Source organism: Bos javanicus, chromosome 4, assembly GCF_032452875.1.
Source record: "Bos javanicus breed banteng chromosome 4, ARS-OSU_banteng_1.0, whole genome shotgun sequence".
NCBI lineage: Eukaryota > Metazoa > Chordata > Mammalia > Artiodactyla > Bovidae > Bos > Bos javanicus.
In genome coordinates this window covers 26,898,004-26,919,055 of record NC_083871.1, presented here as the reverse complement: position 1 = coordinate 26,919,055, position 21,052 = coordinate 26,898,004, and the positions used below count along the sequence as shown (strand labels likewise).

The following is a 21,052-nucleotide window of genomic DNA, read 5'->3' as shown; positions in this document are numbered from 1 at the left end:
TAAAGAGAAGGCACACTTAAGAAAATGTTTACAACACAGTGAAAAATGAATGATTCTTGCTGTTTTCTCAGTATTCAAATTACAACACTGATGAGGAAATAGAAAAGAGTAGCTTAGTGATCAAAGAATTATAAAGTTACTAGCAATTATGCAGTTTTGTTGCAGTTCTAGATCTGCACCTTTCTGGGTTTTATCTATATATTTCCACATCAAAGGATTCTCATTGTCTTTCTTTACTTTTTATATCATAATTGAATATTCCCATGATGAAAGTGTACACATTTTTACTTGTTAAAAATTAAAAGAAAATTCTAGTAATTTAGTCGACTTTTGTAATGTTAGCTGTGTACTGGATTTTATTTCAGGTTCTTTATTGTGGGAATACCTAATATGTACAACTCACTAACCAAGCAAAGCAAAATGTTCTGTGTAGATTTTATGTTGTTCTATTCAATAAAAAGAAATGTTGAGAATATTTTGTCCTTTGGAAAAAGCTGCTCCATAGAATAGGCAGAGGGGCTAGCTAGCATGTGTTACAAACTGACAGAGACTCTACTAAAAGGTCCCAAACCTAAGGTCATCATGAATCCACTTGGAGAAGGTTTTTCCATTGCAGCTTTGGGGTTTACTCATCATTGTAGATTTGTTTAATTCTGTTTTCTGTCAAAACAGATGTTAAAAGTATTTTTTGCTGAATTAGAATAAAAAGTCAGTTATAAAAGCTATAGTATAACTTGTTCTCCAACCTGTAAATAGTAGTAATCATTTGGTAAAAGCAACAAAATTAGCCAAGGGAAAGAGACACGTGTACCCCAATGTTCATCGCAGCACTGTTTATAATAGCCAGGACATGGAAGCAACCTAGATGTCCATCAGCAGATGAATGGATAAGAAAGCTGTGGTACATATACACAATGGATTATTACTCAGCCATTAAAAAGAATACATTTGAATCAGTTCTAATGAGGTGGATGAAACTGGAGCCTATTATACAGAGTGAAGTAAGCCAGAAAGAAAAACATCAATACAGTGTACTAACGCATATATATGGAATTTAGAAAGATGGTAACAATAACCTGGTGTACGAGACAGCAAAAGAGACACTGATGTATAGAACAGTCTTATGGACTCTGTGGGAGAGGGAGAGGGTGGGAAGATTTGGGAGAATGACATTGAAACACGTAAAATATCATGTAGGAAATGAGATGCCAGTCCAGGTTCGATGCACGATACTGGATGCTTGGGGCTGGTGCACTGGGACAACCCAGAGGGATGGTATGGGGAGGGAGGAGGGAGGAGGGTCTAGGATGGGGAACACATGTATACCTGTGGCGGATTCATTTTGATGTTTGGCAAAACTAATACAATTATATAAAGTTTAAAAATAAAATAAAATTTAAAAAAAAAAAAAAGATGAGGGTCCAGCAAAAGGCAGAGGTCTCAGGGGGAAATGATTAGCATTTTAAAAGCCTATAGGAAAAGTCTGTAAAGTACTTGAATCAAGTACATAAATCTAGTCTGTTGAAGCATTCAGAGATAAATCAGTGAGTTCTAGTTGAAGGAAACTATGGTTTAGAAAGTGGTAAAGACATGATATACACCTTTGAGATGGATTTTATACAGCATGTGGATCAGACCCAAAGCCTTAAACTTAGAGACCTAGAACTTGGCTTTTCAGGATTTTTTTTTTTTTTTTTAAGTTTAGGCTATACAAGAATTTTTCCACCCTTAGGTAATGGATAGGGAAATATTCTGTGTTCATGAATTGGAAGTTTCAATATTATTAAGATGTCAAGTCCTCCCAACTTGATCTATAGATTAAATGTAATCCACTCAAAATCCCAGCAAGCCATTTTGTAAATACAGAGAAACAGATTCTGATTCTAGCATTCATATAGAAAGGAAAAACCCTTAGAATAGTTAAGACAATACTGAAGAAGAAAAAAAAATTATGTAGAACTCACCCTACTTCAAGATTTACTATAAATCTACAGTAATCAAGGCACAGTATCAGCTGACTCCTCTGGTGTTGCAGTGAATAAGAATCCGCCTGCCAATTCAGGAGACATGGGTTTGATCCCTGGTCTGGGATGATTAGGAAGTCAAGAAACACCTGGAGTAACAGGCAAATATGGCCTTGGAATACGGAATGAAGGAGGGCAAAGACTAAGAGTTTTGCCAAAAAAATGCACTGGTCATAACAAACACCCTCTTCCAACAACACAAGAGAAGACTATACACATGGACATCACCAGATGGTCAACACCAAAATCAGATTGATTATATTCTTTGCAGCCAAAGATGGAGAAGCTCTAAAAAAAAAAAAAAAGTATTTTTTGCTGAATTAGAATAAAAAGTCAGTTATAAAAGCTATAGTATAACTTGTTCTCCAACCTGTAAATAGTAGTAATCATTTGGTAAAAGCAACAAAATTAGCCATTCACAAGAGATAGATAACTCAAATAAATATATCTCATTTCTTCCCTTTATTTTCTCAGGTGGATGATAATATTCCACTTAGGGTAATGCTGCTTCTCATGGATGAAGTATTCGACTTAAAAGAGAGAAATCAGTGGTTGCGAAGGAATATCAAAAACCTACTTCAACAACTTATAAGAGCTACATATGGTGATACTATTAATAGGTACCACTTTTTTAAAAAAACAAAAAACTACTTAGGGCTGATCTTACTTAGCTTTTCAAGTTTTACTTTTAGAAGTAGATTGCCCAAACTTTTGTAGGGGAATTTCTTTCTGTGGACCTTTGAAGAAGGTTATTGAAGCATTCTGTTGCTATCAGAGACAATCTACACACAAATTAAGTTGCTTACTCCATGAAAGAAGTAATGTTTCTTTATTTGATTTACCTTCTAAAATTTTGACCATACTTATTTAAATTTCTTTACTTTCAGAAAAATAGTTGACCATGTTGATTGGATGACCTCACCGGAGCAAGTAGCTGACTTAGTGAAACGTTTCAGGTATATCTTAAGACACAGTCACTTCCTGCAGGTAGCACAGAGTTGAACATTGTTATCGCTAACTTTTATCGCGTTCCTTTTCTTTCTGGCCATAACATTGGTTTTAATCATCACTGATGACCAAAAAGACTTGTAAAAATTATAATAAACGTTTATCCCTTGCACCTATTAATCTTTGTTTTCTTTAGAACCAGAATAGAAAAAAAAATTGTAAATGAAAAATCTTTTAGATCTTAGGCTACATTTTATCACAGTAATGTGGCTTTAAAATAATTGAAGTACTAGTATATACATGGCATGGTCATATAATCAGATTACCTAGTTTTGGAGATTAATTTTTCTCAGTTGTAGTTGCTAACTTTGATTTTAAGTGAGATATTTTAGAAATTTGTTTGTCTCTGACCATGGTCTAAATTTTTATTTAGACCCTTTTATTTATTTTTATTTAGGCTCTTTTATTTAGAGGTTTTATTTAGAACCTCTGAAAAGGTTCAAATTAAGAGCAGTGATACTCCAGTTCATATATCGATTCTCCAAAAATATTCTCAGCCCCTTCTCTGTGTCTAGCCCTCTTAACTGGTGACTGAGAGGTAAGATTCAGTCCCTTCAAGGAATGCATGAAACGGCAGAGAAATAAACATCTTTTCTAACAGTGAGAGATAAGCAGAACACAAATATCATGTCCTTTGAAGTAACAGAAACAAGAAGGCAGCTATGAATAGCGTACAATATTTGGCACCATCCAACTACTTTTCTTGGAGAAGGCAATGGCACCCCACTCCAGTACTCTTGCCTGGAAAATCCCATGGATGGAGGAGCCTGGAAGGCTGCAGTCCATGGGGTCGCTAAGAGTCAGACACGACTGAGCGACTTCACTTTCACTTTTCACTTTCATGCATTGGAGAAGGAAATGGCAACCCACTCCAGTGTTCTTGCCTGGAGAATCCCAGGGACGGGGGAGCCTGATGGGCTTCCGTCTATGGGGTCGCACAGAGTCGGACATGACTGAAGCGACTTAGCAGCAGCAGCAGCAGCAACTACTTTACTATGGCCAGTTTCTGATTTTATCCTCCTTTATGAGATAGGGGTTTTTGTTTCCATTTTGTTACAAAGCAGTTGAGAATTTGAGAAGTTCAGCAGCTTGCCCAAAGGCTCATGTGCTAGAAAGTTGGGGAAACAAGTTTCTCTAATCTGAAGCTGAGTTTCTCATCACTGTACCATATTGTTTCTAAAAGCTGGACTGCGTTCCCTGGCATGTTCATTCTGTTTCAGGGTGTGTAAATGTTGTTCCTCTGGAGGGCACATTGGAATCACTTGAACAGCTTTAAAAAGTACTGATCCTTAGGTCGCATTTGCAGGGTCTGACTTAATGCATCTGGTGGAAGGCCTGGACATAGTGTTTAAAACTCCCAGGTGTTTCTAATGGGCAGTCAGTTAAGAACTGTTCTCGCAGGCTCTCTCTGAGACCAGATCCCCAGGTAGAAGCTTAGTTATTGTGCTTAATTCCTCTCTTTGGCTTGAAGAACTAGGGAACAGTAATCAGCACACTGTAAAGTAAAGAAGAGTGGATTATATAGGTGAAAGAAACATTGTAATCAACACAGCTGTAAGATATGGATGCAGTTACTCCAGGGCATACTTTTGTTATTTTTTTCTTGTGTAAACCCTGCACTTAGTTACTATCTGTTGAATATCACACCTAAATAGAATTTCAGAAATGTTTCCTTTTTCTCTTTGCATTTATGTTTTCTGTAGAAAATTGGGATAATTTTACCAACTTGTATCATTAGAAAATGAAAATGTTTACAAAATTTATTTAATCTTCTTAAATAGAGATGCCTTTTGGCCAAATGGCATTTTAGCCGAGACTATCCCGTGCAGAGATAAAGGTATTCGAATGAGAACAAGAGTCGCAGGAAAAACTAAATTACTTTCAATTATGCCAGGTAAGTGAACATTTTTAGCATAAATCTCAATTTGTACTTCCGAATTTATGGCGTGCATTAAGCATGCCAAATTTAGCTGCCTTTTGACTATAATAACATCAATTTGATGGCTTATATACCAGGAGGCATTGTGCTACTTATTTCTCATATATATTTAACTAATCTTCATAACAGTATTGGAGAAGAAAATGGCACCCCACTCCAGTACTCTTGCCTGGGAAATGCCATGGATGGAGGAGCCTGGTAGGCTACAGTCCATGAGGTCACAAAGAGTCGGACACAACTGAGCGACTTCACTTTCTTTTCTTTCTTTCTATAGTTCCTTTTGGAGAAGGAAATGACAACCCACTCCAGTGTTCTTGCCTGGAGAATCCCATGGACAGAGGGGCCTGTTGTGCTATGGTCTATGGGGTTGCAAAGAGTCAGACACGACCAAGCAACTAACATACACACACACACACACACTAATATAACAATATTATAAAGCCTAGGAAACTGTTAACATCACAGATTTAAATATGAGGGAAAAAATCACCTCAAAGGGGTTAAGTGTAAATACCCAAGGTAGATTGCCTGGCATCTACCTTGGAATAGATGGTAAAGAGTCTGCCTGCAATGCAGGAGACTGGGGTTCGATCCCTGGATTGGGAAGATCCCTTGGAGAAGACAATGGCCACCTACTCCAGTATTCGTGCCTGGAGAATTCCATAGACAGGGGAGCCTGGTGTGCTATAGTTACTCCATGGGGAATTCTATGGACAGAGGAGCCTGGTGGGCTATAGTCCACAGGGTCCCAAAGAGTTGGACATGACTGAGCAACTAAAACACACACACCCGAGGTTTAAGGAGTGAGTATTGGAAGTCTGACTTAGCTTTGAGTTCTTGAAACCACTGTATTCAACCACTTCAATAAAAATTATACTTGAACCGCTTCACTTTGCTGTCTTGAAACATTTTAAGAATAAAGTTGATGATAAAATCTGTGACAGATGACAGTGAAAGTCACTCAGTCGTGTCTGATTCTTTGTGACCCCGTGGACTATACAGTCCCTGGAATTCTCCAGGCTAGAATACTGGAATGGGTAGCCTTTCCCTTCTCCAAGGGATGTCCCTAACCCAGGGATCGAACCCAGGTCTCCTGCATTGCAGGTGGATTCTTTACCAGCTGAGCCACAAGGGAAGCCCAAGAATACGGGAGTGGGTAGCTTTTCCCTTCTCCAGGGGATCTCTCCAACCCAGAAATCAAACAAGGGTCTCCTGAATTGCAGGCAGATTCTTTACCAACTGAGCTATCAGGGAAGCCCATGACAGATGAAAGGGCTAATAATAAAGTATAATGAAGTATGAGGTTTTCAGAAAGAATATTTGTTCTGTTTAAGAGAACAAACACATTTTCTCAAAGAATGCCTTTGAAACATGCTTAATCTCTGCTAAAACATGATCCTAAAGAAAGTATACATGGTGGCATTCTTTTGGTGTAATATGAATTATTTTAGAACTCTACTATCTCACTAACTTAGATTTACTTTGTCCATTTGTCTTCTCTCAGTAAGAGAAGTTTTGTTTAGTTGGGTGATTGATTTCTCCTATGGTGATAAATGTCTTTTAAAATACCTAGATATCTCTTCTCCACATTTTAATTATGGATGTAGGGAATAGAAAAATATTTACGTTTTCAATATCATCTATTTCTTTTCCTATAATTTTGTTTTTCTTTAAACTAAATTTTCATTGTAGATTTTAATCAACTTTCTCTTCTGTCCATTAAATTGGATATTTGCCACATGGCTTTTTATTCCACTCTACAGACTATACTTTTGCATTTGGAGATAAAAAGCAAGTTACAGGAATAACATTTTAGAAAAATAAAGAGAAACAGTAGCCTAGGATATTCATATACTTTTAGAATAAACCGGATGGTGCTTTAGATGTACTCAGTTATGGAGTAGAAAGAAATCTTAATGCATTTATACGATGAATATTTATTGAGAGCATTTCATGAGCTAGACACTATTCTTTACACTGATCGTTGCCTCCTTAGAGTTTACATTCTACTAGGGGGACACAGAAGACATACAAAAGAAATAGATGAAGCACAGTATATTGGATAGTGCTAAGAGCCGAGGAGACAGACAGTGCAGGAAAATGGAAGTGACAGGTGAGTTGCAGTTGTGAGTGGATGACACTTACATGAAGACTTGAAGGAAGTGAGGAAAGATATAAAAATAAGTATTTTTATATGTACAGAATTCCTCACCTGTTTTTTAGTGAATTTAAAAACTATTTGCTTAAAATTTTATTGTACCCTAGTTAGAAACATACTTTTTAGGAGTTGCATGTTTCTTTTGAAAGCAATAAAGTGTTGTTTTGGGGGCCCTGTTTATAAATAATTAAGAATGATCCTACATGATGTTCCCACACTCAGGTGTCTCTAGTAACTTCATGTTGCCTGTGAGTGAACTCCAAGTGTGCTCACCCTGCCAGTTGGAGCACTGTCAGTTTTCCATTCTTTTCACCACTTTCTTTTACAGGAATCCTAAAACAGAGCCAAATTGTTCCACCCCATTTGTTTGTATGTTTTCCACACTTGGTGCTCATTTCCTTATTCATGTTCTTAAATCCTTTATCTGTTTGTACCAATCAGATCCTGCCAATGCACTGTTAGTGTGTTGCAAGTTTTTTAAAATCAGAGATCAAGTTTCCGCATTTGTTTGTAGTATTTCTCATTGTGCATTAGATGGAGAATATTTTTATAGTGTTTTAGAGTTTACAGATCACTTTTCACTTTATCTCATCAAAGCTTTATAAATTCTCACAGTAATAATGATATTGGTTATTATAAATTCCCATTTTACAGATGAGGAAAGAAACTCAGGGTGGGTGAGTTATATAGGTATTAAGGGACAGGGCTTCCCAGATGGCTCAGTGGTAAATAATCCGACCTGCCAATGCAGGAGACACAGGAGACGTGGGTTCTATCCCTGTATTGGGAATATCCCATAGAGGTGGAAATGGCAACCCACTCAAGTATTCTTGCCTAGAAAATCCCACAGACAGAGGAGCCTGGTGGTCTGCCATCCGTGGGGTCACAAAGAGTCTGACACAGCTGAGTGACATTAGGGACAAGATTATAACACTTAATTTGGGGTTTCTGAGTCTGGGTTCTGCTTTTTCTGTTGTTTGTATTGTCTCCCAATACCATACAAGTGTGTCCATACTTTTGATGTATGTAAGTTTTAAGTCAGTTATTAAACTTATATTAAGGTCATTCTCTGAATACTGGCTATTTATCAGTCACTCAAATGTGTACTTTACATGTTTTAACTTAGAATACTTTTTGTATTTCCTTTGAATAATGAATTGTGTTTATTTCCCCTCCCCTTATTTAGATGAACTGAAGCACATTATTGGAGCTGAGACAACACGGAAAGGTATTCTTCGTGTTTTTGAAATGTTTCAGCACAACCAGTTAAATAGGAGAATGGTTTATGTCTTTTTGGAAGGCTTTTTGGAAACCTTATTTCCACAGTATAAATTCCGTGAACTTTTCAACAAACTGCATTCACGGTCAAAGCAGATGCAAAAATATAAACAGAAACTTCAAACTACTCAAGCGCCTTCTTTACAGAAAAGGTGACACTCCAATCTCTGAAACTGGTGTTCATTTTGTCCAGGACTAATGGTATGGACGGATCTTCTGGGGCTTAACTCATATACTGTTGTGTCTGCACCAGTCTTTTAGTGTCTCAGAATAGATTATTAATACATCCATATGACTGCCATTCTTCTCATCATTGTCTATAATCCAGCCACTTGTACCAAGAGAGATTTCTGTGTCTTAAATGATTTGGTGCATATTTTTGCAACACTGAGAGGATACTGCCTACAGCTCAAGCAAGGATGACATTGGTCTCTTCCGTTTCAAACTAATCAGCATTCTCCAGCAATGACAAAGTGCCAGAGTGTATATATGAGAGCTAAGGAAAGCACAAAACAATGGTTCACAGACAAATTGGCTAATTTGTTTAACAGTGGGAAACCGTGCAATGTACTGTTTGGAGGGGTTTGTTTTGCATAATGGTTTTATATATCTTTGTTGGAATTTTGATACAGTGTAGATTAGCCAGGTGAATGATCTTTGAAACATCTGTTTCAGGTCTAGGGAAAATGACAGAATGCCCTTAAAGTATGAAGTGACATATCCAAATTACACTTTTGTTTTCATGACATAAGAACCTAATGTAAAATAAAACCAGTCACAACCAAAGTTTGATTGGATTTGTTATTCATTGGTAGAAAACAGATTTTAAGTAATTCTTCTATGTCTTAAGGGCTCTATTTTGCTCTTATGGTACTCATAATTAAGTTTTATTTTGGCATTCTGTGTGCAAAAAGAAGCATATGGTGGCTCTTAAGTTTTGAAGTTATTACAGCTTTCTTTAAGAGATTACTGATTATATAATAGGGGTTAGAATTTGTTGAAGGAACTGCCAAATACTTCTTAAAATATGGAAATTTTTAAAAAGTACTCCTGAAAGTTACTCTATGATAATTTTAAATTGTGTGATCTAGACATACGTTAGGTGATTGCAAAAATAGCAAATCAAAGGATTAAATGAGCTTATAAGTTGTATGTAAACATACAAATTCCTAACTCTATTACAGTGTACATATATGAAAAGAAATAATGAAAACAGAACTATAATATTTTTTAAAATATGCTTTTATTTATATTTTGCATAATGTAAAATTCTACTAAATAAAGCAAGTTGGCAAAACCCCTTGGTGTATACATTTAAGTCCCTAAAATAATTTTATACCAACAACAAAATACCTTTTCCAGTTTTGGAGCTTCTGCATTTCCTTTCGTTTTCTCAGTCTCCATTTGTCCATCTTGGAAGTCTTCATATGTTTTATATGCAGGACTTCTGCATAGTTTAACTTCCACTAAGTGTTTGGGTGTCTCAGCGTTTTTTGTTTTAAAAATATTTAACACTAAAACCTTATAATAGTGAAGCTATTTATCAGACCACTGAGCCAAGATGCTGGTGTTAAAAGAACTTCCGGGTGCTTAGGATAAAGGGACAGAGTATTGGTATCCCAGTTGTTTGGGAGTTTTAAGATTGGGACAAGATGTTATTGTCTTGTTCTTGCTGAGATCCTACTTATGAAGCAAAGCCTGATAGAATAAAGCCTTCCTCTAAAGCTTTATGATAATGATCATATTTATTAACAATGCTGTTATGCATACTTAGAGTTTGCATATATTCAGCCTGTGTTGCATGTCTTCAGAATTACATAAATCCCTTTCATTTAAACTTCCAAATGAGAAAAGATCTTTATTGACTCTGGTGGAAGAAATAATATTTCTTCTCAATGTATCTTCCTGCCCCAGGCTTTAGAAGAAACATGTGAAACATGTCTGTAGGAAGCATCAGCATGGCCATAAGTGCAATGATTTTAAGATACACCCCTGCCCATTTCCAGTATATTTTTGACATAAGTAAATATTAAGAGTAAACAGAATTCATGTAAGAGTCTACTGTGTACATGTGAAAAAGCATTTCTAGATAATGTGAGGAACGCTGGCCATCAACCAGGGAAAGGTCATGCAGTATTGCAGATTTTCATGAAGCCCTGCAAGATAACTGCAGTCATACCAAAAACTATTAGAGTAAGTGGGTTTTTAAAATAATTTTTGTTTAAAAGAGTTTATATTTCACAAGCAGAAATGTCAAATGGTAGTCTATGTAAACGGTTGTGCATCTTCTCTTTGCACATTTCTGTTTTACATCAGAGAAAGCTGTGGTCATGCTAAAATTAGATATACTTTTTGAGTGATTTGGTCGAGCTGTGTGTAAAATATTTAACCCATAAGTCAAGTACAGTGTACTATGTTTAATGAAGTTACTACATTTAATGCATTTATTGCATATATGAATATATACAGGAAGAGGCTTTATGTCTTCTGATATTTGATTTTTGAATGTGTTTTTAAGTCAGTGGTGCCTTTAGGCAAGAACCTTCAAAATTAATCATTCTTTGAGTTTTTCTGATTTTTCAGGTAACATAAACTATTTAGAAACCATCACTACTAACTTACAGTTCATTCCTCTAAAAAATTGATTGTATGATTTAAATATAATACTAAGATGGGCATTTCCTGTGATTAGGGTTTTCTGAATAGTTGCTGAAAACAATTGTGCCATTGACCAATGGATGCACTTGGTTAGCCTTAATTTTTATTTTAAAAAACATTTAAAACTTTCTTGAATATAGCAGTTCCTTCATTTTAAGTTTCTGCTGCGGGTGTTTGGAAAAAAATCAAACAGTTAAGTGCTACTAGAAAGTGTACCAATTTTTAAAAATTTAAGAACAATATAAAATTTCACAATCTAAAATTTTAATTTGTGCAATATTTTCATTTAATGCATGTGTATTTGAGTAATTGTAAAATAAATGAATTTTTAATGTTTTGAGATCTAGTTAAACTGTCTTCTTAACCCAACAACTTAACATTCCGTTGTTGCTGCATCCTTTTATTTAAGGACTTGTTTTAAAAGTCGTTTTGTCACTCCTTGTAAAATTCTTTTGTTATTAGTAAATTTTGCTTATAGGAGCATGGCTCCTGTATTACAAGGGAAAAATATAAAGAGCACATTTTAGGATTACAATTGTTTAAAGATAACTTGTGCATATCATTGTACAATAAGTGTCAACTGTGTGCCTAACTATTCTATCAATACTTCTTTAACAAAGAAGAAACAGCAATCAGAATGTCAGTTATTTTTATTGAACTAAAAAGATTTAAAATTTTATTTGGTTTGCATTATGTTTTGTCCATTAGAAAATACTAATAAAGTATTAACAAACCTTTTTGTTGAATTTTATTTCATAGTGATGTATTTTTATTACTTTTAAAAAGTGCTTGTTCAGTTGTCTTACCTTTAGTATCTGTGTGTATTTTGCTTTCTTTTCAATTTGGAAATCAAGCAACTCAAGTCCCAGGTTGATGGATAAACTACTGGATGATTACTGACTTACTACAACAAACTGAATTTACTTTTTCCTTTCATGGGGCAAGTAATTTAGTACCTCAGCATTAAAGAAACTTCATTCTTCCCTACATACAAAATTATAATTTTCCCATAAAGAGAAAGACCTATAAGTAATCTGTTAACAATTTTTGTTTGACTTCATTTTAAATTCATAATATGCCTGCTATTATGAGGTTTCAGTTTTAAAGGCAATAGATTCAGTACTGTGCAATGTAGCTGTGCCTCATTGGTCATGGTATTTGCAGCCATCTTCATCTGGATCCACAGACTTCTCAGACATCAGTGTGATTACTCCTCCCCTATCAGGGGCAGTCATATTGTTTCTCGAAATACTTACTGTAAAATATTGACCCCTTTAAGATGTTCATGAAGAAATAATTTTATACTTTTATGTAACTTACGCAAATCTATATACTATCCAAAACCCTGAAATCTTCCTTTACAATTCAAATGATTGTATCAAAGTTTCTAAAAAGTTATATAATAAAGAACTCTGTTTAACTTTGTTTTTCTAACTTCCCAAACTTAGTTAACTATAGAATCTTTTCTTATAAATACCTATGAATGGGTTTCCCACGTGGCTCAGATGGTAAAGAATCTGCCTGCAGTGCAGGAGACCCGGGTTCGATCCTTCGGTCGGGAAGATCCGCTGCAGAAGGGAATGGCTACCCACTCCAGTATTCTTGCCTGGAGAATTCCATGGACAGAGGAGTCTGGTGGGCTTCAGTCCATGGCGTTTCAGAGAGTCGGACATGACTGGGCAACTAAGACTTACACTTCAGGGGAGAAGAAAACAAAGTGAAGCCTTGTTAAATTAGGAAATAGAAACTTGAGACAAAACCAATGGATTTAGGACACAGTGTTATGGGGGGTTTGTTTTTGTTTTTCTGGGTTTTTTTAAACTTATCATTCCAATGCAGAGTTCAGTGTTTGAAAGAAAGGAGAATTTGAAAAATTATGGCACATATTGAAGTTGAATTTGCCTCTGGGTACCAGAATAATGAATTCAGTGAGGGATAATAGAGTATTGTCTCATCAGGAGGAGGAAAGGTACTTGCCAAGGATCTTGCTGATATGATTAAAGAGTGAAGTGTTAGTTGCTGAGTCACATCCAACTCTTTGCAACCCAGTGGACTCTTTGTAAGCCAGCCAGGCTCCTCTGTCCATAATTCTCCAGGCAAGAATATTGGAGTGGGGAGCCAGAGGATCTTCCCAACCCAGGAGTTGAACCCAGATTTCCTCCATTGCAGGTAGATTCTTTACCATTTGAGCCACCTGGGAAGCCCGATCAAGGAGTTGTTTAGTCGCTCAGTCGTGTCTGACTGTGACCCCATGGACTGCAGCATACCAGGCTTCCCTGTCCTTTACTATCTCCCAGAGCTTGCTCAAACTCACATCCATTGAGTCAGTGATGCCATCCAACCATCTCATCCTATGTCGTCCCCTTCTCCTCCTCCTTTCAACCTTTCGCAGCATCAGGGTCTTTTCCAATGAGCTTTTTGCATCAGGTGGCCAAAGTATTGGAGCTTCAGCATCAGTCCCTTTGATGAATATTAAGGATTGATTTCTTTCTTTTTTTTTTTTTTTTATTTTTAAACTTTACAATATTATATTAGTTTTGCCAAATATCGAAATAAATCCACCACAGGTATACCTGTGTTCCCCATCCTGAACCCTCCTCCCTCCCCATACCCTCCCTGTGGGTCGTCCCAGTGCACCAGCCCCAAGCATCCAGTATCGTGCATCGAACCTGGACTGGCGACTCGTTTCATACATGATATTATACCTGTTTCACTGCTATTCTCCCAAATCTCCCCACCCTCTCCCTCTCCCACAGAGTCCATAAGACTGATCTATACATCAGTGTCTCTTTTGCGGTCTTGTACACTGGGTTATTGTTACCATCTTTCTAAATTCCACATATATGCGTTAGTATACTGTATTGGTGTTTTTCTTTCTGGCTTACTTCACTCTGTATAATAGGTTCCAGTTTCATCCATCTCATTAGAACTGATTCAAATGTATTCTTTTTAATGGCTGAGTAATACTCCATTGTGTATATGTACCACAGCTTTCTTATCCATTCATCTGCTGATGGGCATCTAGGTTGCTTCCATGTCCTGGCTATTATAAACAGTGCTGTGATGAACATTGGGGTACACGTGTCTCTTTCCCTTCTGGTTTCCTCAGTGTGTATGCCCAGCAGTGGGATTGCTGGATCATAAGGCAGTTCTTTTTCCAGTTTTTTAAGGAATCTCCACACTGTTCTCCCTCCATAGTGGCTGTACTAGTTTGCATTCCCACCAACAGTGTAAGAGGGTTCCCTTTTCTCCACACCCTCTCCAGCATTTATTGCTTGTAGACTTTTGGATCACAGCCATTCTGACTGGTGTGAAATGGTACGTCATAGTGGTTTAGATTTGCATTTCTCTGATAATGAGTGATGTTGAGCATCTTTTCATGTTTGTTAGCCATCTGTATGTCTTCTTTGGAGAAATGTCTATTTAGTTCTTTGGCCCATTTTTTGATTGGGTCATTTATTTTTCTGGAGTTGAGCTGTAGGAGTTGCTTGTATATTTTTGAGATTAGTTGTTTGTCAGTTGCTTCATTTGCTATTATTTTCTCCCATTCTGAAGGCTGCCTTTTCACCTTGCTAATAGTTTCCTTTGATGTGCAGAAGCTTTTAAGTTTAATTAGATCTCATTTGTTTATTTTTGCTTTTATTTCCAATATTCTGGGAGGTGGGTCATAGAGGATCCTGCTGTGATGTATGTCGGAGAGTGTTTTGCCTATGTTCTCCTCTAGAAGTTTTATAGTTTCTGGTCTTACATTGAGATCTTTAATCCATTTTGAGTTTATTTTTGTGTATGTTGTTAGAAAGTGTTCTAGTTTCATTCTTTTGCAAGTGGTTGACCAGTTTTCCCAGCACCACTTGTTAAAGAGATTGTCTTTAATCCATTGTATATTCTTGCCTCCTTTGTCAAAGATAAGGTGTCCATATGTGCGTGGATTTATCTCTGGGCTTTCTATTTTGTTCCATTTTTCAATATTTCTGTCTTTGTGCCAGTACCATACTGTTTTGATAACTATGGCTTTGTAATAGAGTCTGAAGTCAGGTAGGTTGATTCCTCCAGTTCCATTTTTCTTTCTCAAGATAGCTTTGGCTATTCGAGGTTTTTTGTATTTCCATACAAATTGTGAAATTATTTGTTCTAGCTCTGTGAAGAATACCGTTGGTAGCTTGATAGGGATTGCATTGAATCTATAAATTGCTTTGGGTAGTATATTCATTTTCACTATATTGATTCTTCCAATCCATGAACATGGTATATTTTTCCATCTATTAGTGTCCTCTTTGATTTCTTTCACCAGTGTTTTATAGTTTTCTATATATAGGTCTTTAGTTTCTTTAGGTAGATATATTCCTAAGTATTTTATTCTTTCCGTTGCAATGGTGAATGGAATTGTTTCCTTAATTTCTCTTTCAGTTTTCTCATTATTAGTGTATAGGAATGCAAGGGATTTCTGTGTGTTGATTTTATATCCTGCAACTTTACTATATTCATTGATTAGTTCTAGTAATTTTCTGGTGGAGTCTTTAGGGTTTTCTATGTAGAGGATCATGTCATCTGCAAATAGAGTTTTACTTCTTTTCCAATTTGGATTCCTTTTATTTCTTTTTCTGCTCTGATTGCTGTGGCCAAAACTTCCAAAACTATGTTGAATAGTAATGGTGAAAGTGGGCACCCTTGTCTTGTTCCTGACTTTAGAGGAAATGCTTTCAATTTTTCACCATTGAGGATAATGTTTGCTGTGGGTTTGTCATATATAGCTTTTATTATGTTGAGGTATGTTCCTTCTATTCCTGCTTTCTGGAGAGTTCTTATCATAAATGGATGTTGGATTTTGTCAAAGGCTTTCTCTGCATCTATTGAGATAATCATATGGTTTTTATTTTTCAATTTGTTAATGTGGTGTATTACATTGATTGATTTGCGGATATTGAAGAATCCTTGCATCCCTGGGATAAAGTCCACTTGGTCATGGTGTATGATCTTTTTAATGTGTTGTTGGATTCTGATTGCTAGAATTTTGTTAAGGATTTTTGCATCCATGTTCATCAGTGATATTGGCCTGTAGTTTTCTTTTTTTGTGGGATCTTTGTCAGGTTTTGGTATTAGGGTGATGGTGGCCTCATAGAATGAGTTTGGAGGTTTACCTTCCTCTGCAATTTTCTGGAAGAGTTTGAGCAGGATAGGTGTTAGCTCTTCTCTAAATTTTTGGTAGAATTCAGCTGTGAAGCCATCTGGACCTGGGCTTTTGTTTGCTGGAAGACTTTTGATTACAGTCTCAATTTCCGTGCTTGTGATGGGTCTGTTAAGATTTTCTATTTCTTCCTGGTCCAGTTTTGGAAAGTTGTACTTTTCTAAGAATTTGTCCATTTCTTCCACGTTGTCCATTTTATTGGCATATAATTGTTGATAGTAGTCTCTTATGATCCTTTGTATTTCTGTGTTGTCTGTTGTGATCTTTCCATTTTCATTTCTAATTTTATTGATTTGATTTTTCTCCCTTTGTTTCTTGATGAGTCTGGCTAATGGTTTGTCAATTTTATTTATCCTTTCAAAGAACCAGCTTTTGGCTTTGTTGATTTTTGCTATGGTCTCTTGTTTCTTTTGCATTTATTTCTGCCCTAATTTTTAAGATTTCTTTCTTTCTACTAACCCTGGGGTTCTTCATTTCTTCCTTTTCTAGTTGCTTTAGGTGTAGGGTTAGGTTATTTATTTGACTTTTTTCTTGTTTCTTGAGGTGTGCCTGTATTGCTATGAACTTTCCCCTTAGGACTGCTTTTAAAGTGTCCCACAGGTTTTGGATTGTTATGTTTTCATTTTCACTAGTTTCTATGCAAATTTTGATTTCTTTTTTGATTCTTCTGTGATTTGTTGGTTATTCAGCAGCATGTTGTTCAGCCTCCATATGTTGGAATTTTTGATAGTTTTTCTCCTGTAATTGAGATCTAATCTTACTGCATTGTGGATCAGAAAAGATGCTTGGAATGATTTCTATTTTTTTGAATTTACCAAGGCTAGATTTATGGCCCAGGATGTGATCTATCCTGGAGAAGGTTCCATGTGCGCTTGAGAAAAAGGTGAAATTCATTGTTTTGGGATGAAATGTCCTGTAGATATCAATTAGGTCTAACTGGTCTATTGTATCGTTTAACGTTTGTGTTTCCTTGTTAATTTTCTGTTTAGTTGATCTATCCATAGGTGTGAGTGGGGTATTAAAGTCTCCCACTATTATTGTGTTATTGTTAATTTCTCCTTTCATACTTGTTAGCATTTGTCTTACAGATTGCGGCGCTCCCGTGTTGGGTGCATATATATTTATAATTGTTATATCTTCTTCTTGGATTGATCCTTTGATCATTATGTAGTGACCATCTTTGTCTCTTTTCACAGCCTTTGTTTTAAAGTCTATTTTATCTGATATAAGTATTGCTACTCCTGCTTTCTTTTGGTCCCTATTTGCATGGAAAATCTTTTTCCAGCCCTTCACTTTCAGTCTGTATGTGTCCCCTGTTTTGAGGTGGGTCTCTTGTAGACAACATATATAGGGGTCTTGTTTTTGTATCCATTCAGCCAGTATTTGTCTTTTGGTTGGGGCATTCAACCCATTTACGTTTAAGGTAATTACTGATAAGTATGATCCCGTTGCCATTTACTTTATTGTTTTGGGTTCGAGTTTATACACCGTTTTTGTGTTTCCTGTCTAGAGAATATCCTTTAGTATTTGTTGGAGAGCTGGTTTGGTGGTGCTGAATTCTCTCAGCTTTTGCTTGTCTGAGAAGCTTTTGATTTCTCCTTCATATTTGAATGAGATCCTTGCTGGGTACAATAATCTGGGCTGTAGGTTATATCTTTCATCACTTTAAGTATGTCTTGCCATTCCCTCCTGGCTTGAAGAGTTTCTTTTGAAAGATCAGCTGTTATCCTTATGGGAATTCCCTTGTGTGTTATTTGTTGTTTTTCCCTTGCTGCTTTTAATATTTGTTCTTTGTGTTTGATCTTTGTTAATTTGATTAGTATGCGTCTTGGGGTGTTTCGCCTTGGGTTTATCCTGTTTGGGACTCTCTGGGTTTCTTGGACTTGGGTGATTATTTCCTTCCCCATTTTAGGGAAGTTTTCAACTATTATCTCTTCAAGTATTTTCTCATGGTCTTTCTTTTTGTCTTCTTCTTCTGGGACCCCTATGATTCAAATGTTGTAGCGTTTAATATTGTCCTGGAGGTCTCTGAGATTGTCCTCATTTCTTTTAATTCGTTTTTCTTTTATCCTCTCTGATTCATTTATTTCTACCATTCTGTCTTCTAATTCACTAACCCTATCTTCTGCCTCTGTTATTCTACTATTTGTTGCCTCCAGAGTGTTTTTAATTTCATTTATTGCATTATTCATTTTATATTGACTCTCTTTTATTTCTTCTAGGTCCTTGTTAAACCTTTCTTGCATCTTCTCAATCTTTGTCTCCAAGCTATTTATCTGTGATTCCATTTTGATTTCAAGATTTTGGATCAATTTCACTATCATTATTCAGAATTCTTTATCAGGTAGAATCCCTATCTCTTCCTCTTTTGTTTGGTTTGGTGGGCATTTATCCTGTTCCTTTATCTGCTGGGTATTCCTCTGTCTTTTCATCTTGTTTAAATTGCTGAGTTTGGGGTGTCCTTTCTGTATTCTGGCAGTTTGTAGAGTTCTCTTTATTGTGGCGTTTCCTCGCTCTGTGTGGGTTTGTACAGGTGGCTTGTCAAGGTTTCTTGGTTAGGGAAGCTTGTGTCGGTGTTCTGATGGGTGGAGCTGTATTTCTTCTCTCTCCTTTCGAAGACTTGGGTTGCTTTTCTGGGTGCCTGATGTCCTCTGCTTTCATTCAGAAGTTGTTTTGTGGAATTTACTCGGCGTTTAAATGTTCTTTTGATGAATTTGTGGGGGAGAAAGTGTTCTCCCCATCCTACTCCTCCGCCATCTTAGGTCCTCCCCCCTAAGGATTGATTTCCTTTAGGATTGACAGGTTTGATCTTGCAGTCCAAGGGACTAGGAGATGCAAAGAAGAGAGAAATGTAATACAGGTCAGCTTTTAAAATGTGTGCCAGACATTGATCCATATATAATAGGGCGATGCTATGTTTGATCTAGGATCTAAAGCGGCAGCCAAGAACTTGCTATTTCACATACACAAAAAATTAATGGAATAAAAATTAAACTTACTTGTGTCTGTTTACAGCCAAGAACTTGGTGTTTCAAATACACAAAAAATTAATGGAATAAAGATTATACTTACTTGTGTCTGTTTACCAATACACAGTGTATAAGAATTGTATGAAATGTGATATTTTAATTGAGATGGTAAACATGAACTATTACATGTCATTGAGTGGAATAAAACAATAGGTCTACTTCTTTGTTGGAAAACTCCAAGACCACCACTTGATTCACTAGGAGGGCTCACAGGACTGTGCCTTTAGTCATACAGCAAAGACTTCTTATAGCAAAGCAATACAGAAGAAAATCCACAAGAAAGGATGCACATGGCTATGTTTGAGCGAAGCTGGCCACAAGCTTATGAAGTTCTCTCCCAATGCAGTCTTGCAGGATATACTTAATTTCCCCCTAGCAATGACTTGTGATAACAGGTGTGAAACATGGTTGGTTAAGGAAGCTCATTGAAGACTGCCTGACATACCAAAATGCTGGAAAGTGTGTTCTACACATAAACCATATGTCAGTTTACACATGGTGAGCCAGTTTTATCAGTTTGGGGAATGGTAGGAATATTCCTAAAATTGAAGTTCTCAAATACCTGAGAACAAAGACCAACATTACAAGCAGACCTTTCAAAGGACAGCAGTCATACCTGCTATGTTGACTCTCTGCACAGCTATATACCTTGACCCAAAGAAATGGCTAGTAGAAGGTGATGATTGCACTGAAGACCCTTATGATTTATCCTTGTGTAGAAGCCTAGAAGTGAAAACATGGCAGGGTTTAGATTCAGGTGAAAGGGTTATGCAGGTGAAATAAAATGACTGATAATGTTATATGTTGCAATCCTATAAGCTGCAGGAACCTATTTGTGTATTTCCAATAAGATTCCAACAGCGAACAGTTTTATAGCACTTACTAATCAGTTATTTGAGGTGTAGATAACTATTGATACTTTTTGGTTTATAGATGGGAAAACTCAAGCATACCAAAGTTTTAGACCTGGTAAGTGATCAGGCTGAAATTTCAACTCAGGTGATCAAGTCTTTAACAGCATCATCATTTTGAATCTGAAATGGCTAAACTGGAATTCCATCACCTCCACTAGCTTTGTTTGTAGTGATGCTTCCCTAAGGTCCACTTGACTTCGCATTCCAGGATGTCTGGTTCTATGTGAATGATCACACCATCATGGTTGTCTGGATCATGATGATCTTTTTTGTATAGTTCTGTGTATTCTTGCCACCTCTTCTTAATATCTTTTGCTTCTGTTGTTAGGTACATACCATTTCTGTCCTTTATTGTGCCCATCTTGGCATGAAATATCTCTAATTTTTTTTGAAGAGATCTCTAGTCTTTCCCATTCTGCTGTTTTCCTCTATTTCTTTGCATTGATCACTGAAGAATGCTTTTTAAAAAATTTTTTTATTGAAGGATAATTGCTTTACAGAATTTTGTTTTCTGTCAAACCTCAACATGAATAAGCCATAGGTGTGTATGTATGTGTGTATATATATATATATATATATATATATATATATCCCCTCCCTTTTGAACCTCCCTCCCATCTCCCTCCCTATCTCACCCCTCTAGGTTGATACAGAGCCCCTGTTTGAGTTTCCTGAGGCATACAGCAAATTCCCAATGGCTATCTAATTTACATATGGTAATGAAAGTATCCATACTATTCTTTACATACATCTCACCCTCTCTTACCCTCTCCCCATGTCAATAAGTCTATTCTCTATATCTGTTTCTCCATTGCTGCCCTGTAAATAAATTCTTAAGAACCATTTTTCTATATTGCAT

General features: G+C 36.4%; 1 protein-coding gene across 8 annotated transcripts in view; it reads left to right on the top strand.

Annotated features, from left to right (window-relative positions):
• Window positions 1–11,799, top strand: part of SNX13 (sorting nexin 13) — a 148,512-nt gene extending 136,713 nt beyond the window's left edge. For all 8 annotated transcript variants that reach the window (XM_061413643.1, XM_061413641.1, XM_061413642.1 and 5 more), the window contains 4 exons: window positions 2,499–2,644; window positions 2,912–2,980; window positions 4,814–4,926; window positions 8,316–11,799. In XM_061413643.1, coding sequence (XP_061269627.1) covers window positions 2,499–2,644; window positions 2,912–2,980; window positions 4,814–4,926; window positions 8,316–8,563 — 576 coding nt within the window. In that variant the 3' untranslated portion in view covers window positions 8,564–11,799. The remainder of the gene's footprint in view (window positions 1–2,498; window positions 2,645–2,911; window positions 2,981–4,813; window positions 4,927–8,315) is intronic.
• Window positions 11,800–21,052: the final 9,253 nt, after the last annotated feature.